An 8,688-nucleotide genomic window follows, 5' to 3' on the forward strand; every position below is an offset into this window, starting at 1 on the left:
CTACGACGACAGACAACTTTGACGAGGGTTTTTCTCAATTAATTTGCGCCGCTTTTTTATATTATTTGGTAATTTATCACCGTTGATCTTTTAAGGCATTGTGTTGTGTTTAAAATCGGACGGGTGAGAATTAATTTGAGATGCCTTATATTTGTTAAATTATGTATTGTTTTTTATTTGTTAAATAATATTTAATGAAGATATTATTAAAAATGTAATATTTTATTATTATATTATTTTACTTTTTTTTTTTTTTTCTTAAAAAGGATAATTTCCAGCTTTGGTTGTTTGCTAACAGCTAATACCAGGATTAAAAACGGACAGTATTTACCAATTTTGTAACTAAACAAATTTGTATTTTTTTTTAATTATTCAATATGGAAGAAATAAATAAACCACCGTCTTAAAAAAAAAAAAGGAAAAATAATACTAATGAAAAAAAACAGTTTCTTTTCACTCACATTAACAAAAGAAAGATTCAAAAAGCTTATTATTAGAGATTTCTCAATGAACATGTTTACTCAAACTTCCCAAAGACGATACTTACATCATCTCCATTAAAGTATCTTAACATAAATTTTATAGAGTAGAGAGAGAAAAATTATTAATATAAAATTGTTTGAGTTTCTTAAATATGGTTTAAAGTTTCTTAAATAAGAGGTTTTAGAAACTTTGGAGAGAGTTATTACACCATCTAAGAAGCTCATCAAATTAAATAATAATAATTGGATAATTTTCATTGTAAGAAACTTATATTAATATCTATTGATGGAGAAGCCCTTAACACCGAGCTTGAAACAAACAAAAGCATCTACCGACGCCTGAAGAACCTGACGGTCACAAAGGTCGTACTCACTCCAATCACTCATACTCACCCGACGATCTAGCTTCACTCCTCGGTAACCCAAACACTCCTCAACAATCACCTTAAACGAACAACGCCTCAAGCTCCTCATCTGTCCTCTCGAATCTTCAACGTACTTCCTCAAATCCAAGAGATCACGAATCTCTAACTGATGCCTAGACCGCTCTAGCTTTCTCGCGTCTTGGCTGTTCCACACACCGACGAACGTGTAGTTTGGATCCGCGAGGAAACTGTGAAGGACGTTGGGAACCTGGTGACAGTGAGAGAGCTGGATGATGATACATCGATTCCCAACGCAGAGCTGAAGAGTATCCGCCGGAGGATCGTAGTAACCGCCTGATGAAGAATCGGAGTCAGAGTAATAACCATGCGGTGTCCACTGAACGCCGACGCCAACGACGAGAGGGTGAGAGGAGAAGCGGTTGTGAAAGAGTACGTCGTGGATCCATTGGCCGATGACGGAAGGATCCGGCGTCACGGTTACGGTGAACTCTTCTCCGAAGAAATCGACAGAGTATTTTTCCTGAGTAGCGTAACTCCCGATGCTTCTGATTCTCGGAGCCATTGATTTTGCAATTAACTTTCTCTTCTGAATGAGTGAAGAATAAAACAAAAACTGCTCTCTGACGGAGGGAGGCTACTTAAATTGTAGCAGTGGTTATCTTTTAGTGTCGTACTCAATGTTATTATCACCGTTGATCTTTGTGAAAATAGATGCAATTAAAATTGGACGGTTCAGATGCATGTAGCCACTAGCCAGGGCTAGCTTTTTTCCATATCGTCAGGCCAGGTCTGTGTGACGTCGTGCATAGTGTTTGTGACCGTTCAGCTTAACCCAATCCTAGATAATTGATTATTTTATAAAGATCTCAAAATTTGAATTAAGGGAAATAATTTCAGATCAATATAGTTAATGTTAATTTCAGATCAATATAGTTAGTATCATCCTAAATCAAAGCCTTGTATTCAAAACAACTCAACCTAACCATATGGTTAGTATGGAACAAGACAATTCAAATGTAAACACAGCATTGTCAAACGAAATTAATTATATGGTTAATTTTAACGAGTTGACGACATTTTTTTTTGTTCTCACTCAGAACTAAACAAAAGAAATTAAGATTCAAACTTTAATTGTAATGTTCTTCCCAGAGATGGTCAAGAACACCAAGCTTGAAACTGCAATAAGCATCTATCGTCGCCTGAAGAATCTGGTCGTAGCTAAGGTTCTCAACGCTCCAGTTGCTCCTGCTGATCGCCCCATCTAGCCTCACTCCTCGGTGACCCAAATTTTCCTCAACAATCTCCTCAAACGAACAACCACTCAGGCTCTTCTCTCCCATGGAATCTACAATGTGCTCTCTCAAATCCAAAAGCCTCACAATCTCCAACTGATGTCTAGATTGGTTTAGCTTCTTCGCATCTTGACTATTCCAAACACCGACGAACGTGTTATCTCCATCCGCGAGAAAACGACGGAGGACCTGCGGGACGCGGTGACAGTGAGACAGCTGGATGACGATACATCGATTACCAACGCATAGCTAGAGAGTATCCGCCTCAGGTTCAGGGGAGCGATGACGAACCGGTGGTGAACGGGAACGATAACGAACCGGTGGGGAATCGGAGGGATAGCTATCCGGATGTGAATCGGAGCGAGAACCAGTTGGTGTCCACTGAACACCGAGTCCAACAAGGAGAGGGTGAGAGGAGCGGCGGCTGCTGAAGAGGACGTCGTGGATCCATTGGCCGATGACGGAGGGATCCGGCGTCACGGTGACGATGATCTCGTCTCCGAAGAAATCGACAGAGAACTTTTCCTGAGTAGCGTAACTTCGGATTGTTCTGATGCTCGGAGCCATTGATTTTTGCATTAACTTTCTTGAAGGAGAGAGATTATGAATAAAAACGATTCTGCTCTCTCTGCTTGACGTACGCGTCTCTTTAGTATCGTACTCAATGTTATTATCACCGTTGATCTTAGTGAAAATAGATGCAACTAAAAATTTGGACGGTGGAAATGCATCATGTAGCCAGGGCTAGCCCAACCCATATATACTACTAAAAGATTTTCATAAATTCTGTCTGAATTAAGGAGACTAATTTCATATCAAGTTACTTAATTAATGTTATAGCTGATTAAAATTAGCATCATCCTAAATCAAGCTTAGGATTCCAAAAATTCAAATTAAACCATATCCTTGATCTGGTTCGTGGTTAAATCCAGTTCAAATTATCGGAAACAAAATCAGAAATTGATTCTGCTGTCTCTCTGTTATAGTAGGAGACTAGGAGGCCTGGTGCTCTTTAGTGTCGTACTCAGGATGATGTTATTATTATCACTACCGTTGATCTTTGTACACATGGATGCAATTAAAATTGGACGGTTCAGATGCATGTAGCCAGGGCTAGCTTTTTCACATCGTCAGGTCAGGCCTGTGTGACGTCGTGAATAGTGTATGTGTCCCTTCAGCTTAACCCAATCCTAGATAAATTAATTATTTGGATAATGGTTTTATAAGACCATGAGTACTGGTGGGTTATCTTTCAGTTGCTTTTTAATTAATAATAATTAAATATTAATAAAAGAGGAGAGAAGATGAGAAAATTAAGAAAAGAGAATCAATCATTTGTTGTTTCAGTGCACCTATGCCAGACAGGTCTGGGCTCTCTCTCCTATCCTAATACCACAAGGCGATAGGTGGTCTGATTCCCTATATGCGAACATGTATTTTGTCCTCAATGTTGCCTCACTCTGTCAGCAAAGTGCTGATTTGGATAAGTTTGTTCCTGGGTGTTATGGAGACTATGAGAATCTCGTAATGAGTATGTGTTCAAAGGGAAGAATTATAATGCTAAAGACACAGTGGAGAAGGCATTGGAGGATGCTGAGGAATGGGATCAGAGGCTTGGTAATGAGGAGACCATGCAGACTGATGGACACCAAGTACCACAAGCAACTGAAGTAGTACGATGGAAACCTCCTCCAAGGGAATGGGTCAAATGTAACACTGATGGGGCTTGGAATGGAGCGGACAACCATTGTGGTACAAGATGGGTCCTCCAAAATGATTCCGGAGATGTTTTATGGGCGGGAGCGCAGGCTGTTCGATGTGCAAGATCAATGTTGGAAGTTGAATTGGAAGCAATGAGAGGAGCAATGTCTTCAATGGTTCGGCTGAGCTACACAAAAGTTATTTTTGAATCCGATTCATTGGGGATGGTCAATTTACTAAACAGTGGGGAGGTTTGGCCAGCTTTTGCTCCTATGCTTCAGGAAATGTATGGTCTGCTCTCTCTGTTTCAGAAAGTTCAAATCGTGTATGCCCCTCGAGTATGTAACAGTGTGGCAGATCGAGTAGCAAGAGAATCTCTGTCCTTAGGAAATTATGATCCTAAGCTGTACTCAAGAATGTCATTATGGGTTAATCATCTTGTATTAGTGGATAAACAATGTGTACAATGATTGGTGAATGAAAGTAGTTGTTGAGCCAAAAAAAAAAAAATTAAGAAGAGAGAAAAGAAACGTTGCTCCCACAAGCATCTGTAGAACCGTTTCTATACAGCTGTCGACCCAATTATTTTTTTAATTAATCTTTATAATCAATATTAATATTATATTAAAATAATTAAAATACTATATATTGAGCAACTCGAATTTTACCAATAATCATGCCCTAAAAATCTCAAATTTTGATTTAACAAGGAATAGTTTCAGATCAAGAGTGTTATTATAGTTGATTAAAATTAGTGTCATCCTGAATCAAGCTTTGGATTCAAAAGTTCAACTTAGGCATATCCTTGATCTGGTTCGTGGTTCAATCCAGTTGAAAAAAATCCGAAAACATGTGTATGGTTGTAACCATGTCTAGGTTGTTCGATGTTAAATTTACAAGATTGGTGTTTTTGTTAATTGTACGGTTCTTTCTTGGACTAAACAATTAAATTCATCAATGCGTAGCTAGCTGCCAAAAAAATTAATCAACACCCTCAACATTTATCTGACCAATTTTGTAATCATAGGAATCCATGAACGACCGTCTTAAAAAAAAACAAGAACTGTAAATTTTTTACGAGTGGAAGATAGTTTCTTTTCACACACACAACTAAACAAACGAAAGATTTAAAGATTTGCAACATTATTGAAGACGTTTACTCAAAAGGATATGTTCCAACTTGAACACCAAGCTTGAAACAGCAATAAGCATCTACCGACGCCTGCATAATCTGATCGTTGCTAAGGTTCCTAACGCTCCAGTTGCTCATGCTTTCCCTACGATATCGCCCCACTCCTGGGTAACCCAAACCTTCCTCAACAATCACCTCAAACTTACGACCATTCAGGCTCTGCCTTCCTCTTGAATCTACAACCAACTTCCTCAAATCCAAAAGCTCCGCAGTCTTCAACTTATGTTTAGATCGCCTTAGCCTTTTCGCATCTTGACTGTTCCAAACACCGTAGAACCTGAAATCTGTATCCTTAAGGAAACGACGGAGGACCAGCGGGACGCGGTGACAGTGAGACAGCTGGATGATGATGCATCGATTACCAACGCATAGCTGGAGAGTATCCGCCGGAGGGTAAAAAACCGGTGGTCGGGAACCGAGGCGATAACGAACCGGTTTTCGGAAACCGGAGCGGTAACAAGCTGGTGTCCACTGAACGCCGAGTCCAACGATGGGAGGGTGAGAGGAGAAGAGGTTTTTGGAGGCTACTTCGTGAATCCATTGGCCGATGACGGAGCGATCCTTCGTTACGGTGACAATCAACTCGTCTCCGAAGAAATCGACACAGAACTTTTCCTGAGTAGCGTAATGTCTGATGGTTCTTCTGATCATCGGAGCCATTGATTTTGCTTTTGCTTTCTTTGAAGGGGAGAGAGAGATTATATAAATGAAAATGCTTCCTTCTTCTACTCTCTGTGGTCGTCGCGGAGGGTTTACTTAATAAACAATAGTACTGGTTCGCTCAGTGTCGTACTAAGATGATGTTATCACCGTTGATCTTTGAGAAAGTAGATGACCCTAAATTTGGACGGTTGAGATGCATGTAGGCATGGCTAGCTAAAGTAGCTAGCGTTTCACACCTTGTGACCGCCTTCAGCTAATCCCAACGCAACCTTAAATAATTAATGATTAGAATTTTTAAAAAGTGTTTCGAAATTTGAATCAGAGAGGATAAATTCGGATCAAGGTAGTTAATGTTGTTAATATCATCCCAGATCGTTTAATACTATTGATTATCATTAATATCATCCCAAATCTAGCTTGTGATTCAAAATCTCAACTTAACTATATATCGTCGATCTGGTTCGCGTGTGGTTTAATCCAGTTAAAAAAAATTCAGAAAACATTTACTACAATATGGATGTTGGTTCAAAATAAAAACAAATGAACAAAACGATTCAAAATCTCAAATGTGCCACAGCATTGCACCATGACGTATTTGATATGCTCTTTTTCGTACGTTCGGTTCTTTGTCCCATATCAAATTAAACAAAATTGAATAACGTTCTATTTGCCAAGCCAACTTAATCAACACTTATTATAGTTTTTTTTTAAAAATAATGTTAATGCAATAATGCTTCTAATACAATGTACTAATATCCCAGTCAAATAGTCATATAACATTTTCAAGAGGCACGCTTTGTAATTGTAATCAAACAAAGTCCACCCAAAACACAGTTGATTAATACTAAAAAGAGAGAAGAACAAGCTTATTCAAATCACAAGATTATGCAACATTACATTCCTTTGATACTTTTGAGTTCCCAAAGACGTTCCTCAACAGCAAGCTTAAAGCAAACACACGACTCAATCGACGCCTGAAGTACCTGATCATGGCTGAGGATGTAAACGCCCCAATCACTCATACAAATCGCCGGATCTAACCTCACTCCTGCGCGACCCAAACGCTCCTTCACGATCTGTTCAAACGAGCAAAACCGCATACTAACCCCTCTCGAATCGTTCACGTACAGCCTTATGTCAAGAAGCTTCCCGATCTCCAGCCCATGCCTACAGCTCGCGAGCTTCTTCTGGTCTTGGTTGTTCCAAACGCCGACGAACGTCGTTTTAGGATCGGCGAGGAAAGTGCGGAGGACTTTGGGGAGACGGTAGTTGTAATCTAGTTGTATGATGAGACAGCGACTACCGACGCATAACTGGAGAGTTTCCGGTGGAGGATCTGGATCGGAAATGTTCGGTGTCCACTGAACGCCGACTCCGACGACGAGAGGATGCACCGAGTGGTTACGGTTGTAGGAGCGGACGCTACGAATCCAGCGGCGGATCACGGTCGCAGTCGGCGTAATGGTGACGATCAAGTCGTCTCCGAAGAACTCGATGAAGTGTTTCTGGTGAGTACGGAAACTTCCGATGGTTTTGATCGTCGGAGCCATTGATCTTTCTTTCTTCGTCGTCTACCTTTCTCTGCTTTTCGAGTGAGTGAGAGAGAGAGAGAGCGGTTCCATTTTCATGTTATAGGGTACCTTTTTTTGTTTATTGTTATAATCACCGTTGATCTTCGAGGCAAGTGTATATTAAAAATCGGACGGTCGAGGATTGAGAAGCATGTATTGTCACATTGTCAGGCCTATATATATCATTAGTTGTACGCAAAATATTCATTTATGGCTCTGAGTTTTGATTTTGATTTTATCCAAAAAAGATTTGATGTAGATGTCGAAAATAAATACCAATCCTTTTACGTATTTTTTTTTTAATTTTTTTTTTTTTTATGTACATATAGCATGAGTATGTGTATTCTCGATTAAAATTACTAGGTTGATAGATAAATGAAGTTCATATTATTAGTTTGAAGTAAAAAAAAAAAAGAGATATAAATTAAGAAATCGTTTTAGTTCCAAACAAAAAAAAACTAAGCATATTCCTCGTATTTGAGTTTATTCCGCAATTAAACAGGATTAGGTCATAAGATTTTTACTTATCTGAGTTATCTCACGTAATTTTGTTTGGATAATATACGCCAATCGGGTTTACCATCATTTATAGTTTTTCTTTTATTTATAAAATTAGACCGTTTGGGTTATTCAGTTATGTTATTTATCTAAAATCAGTACAAAGACAAATGATTCTAAAAAAAGTATATGAGCCTGTAATATACAATGTTCAAGAAAGCGGTCTAGACGGCCGTCTAGACGCTAGGCGCTCAGCAGATGCCTAGATGACCGCGTAACCCGCTTAAAATTACATACATTTTATTTTAATATTTATTTTTGATTTTTAAATTACATATAATTAAATTATTATGTTTTATATCTATATACGTAATTATAAATATTTATATGTTGTTAATATAACTTAAATAAATGTATTTTTCTTACCATTGTTTATAATTTATAATTTTTTTATTTTTATAACATATATTTTAATATAATTATATATATATAATGTTTTATGTTGTAAACGTCTAAACCGCCTATAAACCGTCTAAGCTCCGACTAAGCGTTTTAGGCGCTAGGCATTGAATCACCGCCCAGATTCTGTCTAGCGCTTTCTTAAACACTGGTAATATGTACCAACAAAGTTACAACGATGCATTATCCTCAAGAAAAAAAATCCAATAAATACACACACAAAATAAAAGAACAGGTGAACAAAGAAGATCTAAAAGAAATAAGCCTGTCACGGGAAGGCGTTTACAATCAAATGATAAAGAGGCACGTGTACGGTTAGATTTGTTCGAACAATCTGATTAGTCAGTCTTACAACTATTTTGTGATCCACCGCGTATAAAACATAACTTAATTAAATAACTATGGTCGTGTCGTCGACCATTTTTTTTTTTTTTTTTTTTTTTT

The 8,688-nt window shown here is 38.2% G+C and overlaps 4 protein-coding genes and 1 pseudogene across 4 annotated transcripts; 1 reads left to right on the forward strand and 4 right to left on the reverse strand.

The window, feature by feature from the left end:
- On the reverse strand, positions 756-1,508 carry LOC104704504. The gene has a single exon (XM_010420581.2). It carries the CDS (start codon positions 1,428-1,430, stop codon positions 756-758), a length of 675 nt encoding a protein of 224 aa, XP_010418883.1. The 5' UTR covers positions 1,431-1,508.
- Positions 1,996-2,727, reverse strand: LOC104704514 (annotated as a pseudogene).
- On the forward strand, positions 3,592-4,331 carry LOC109132595. The gene is made up of 2 exons (XM_019244350.1): positions 3,592-3,622; positions 3,706-4,331. The coding sequence occupies exons 1-2, from the start codon at positions 3,592-3,594 to the stop codon at positions 4,329-4,331; spliced, it is 657 nt and encodes a 218-aa protein (XP_019099895.1).
- On the reverse strand, positions 5,018-5,759 carry LOC104704518. Its single transcript, XM_010420592.1, has one exon. The coding sequence runs from the start codon at positions 5,711-5,713 to the stop codon at positions 5,018-5,020; it is 696 nt and encodes a 231-aa protein (XP_010418894.1). The 5' UTR covers positions 5,714-5,759.
- LOC104776614 lies at positions 6,402-7,288 on the reverse strand. The gene has a single exon (XM_010500711.2). It carries the CDS (start codon positions 7,264-7,266, stop codon positions 6,610-6,612), a length of 657 nt encoding a protein of 218 aa, XP_010499013.1. The 5' UTR covers positions 7,267-7,288; the 3' UTR covers positions 6,402-6,609.

Source organism: Camelina sativa, chromosome 1, assembly GCF_000633955.1.
Source record: "Camelina sativa cultivar DH55 chromosome 1, Cs, whole genome shotgun sequence".
NCBI classification, from domain to species: domain Eukaryota; kingdom Viridiplantae; phylum Streptophyta; class Magnoliopsida; order Brassicales; family Brassicaceae; genus Camelina; species Camelina sativa.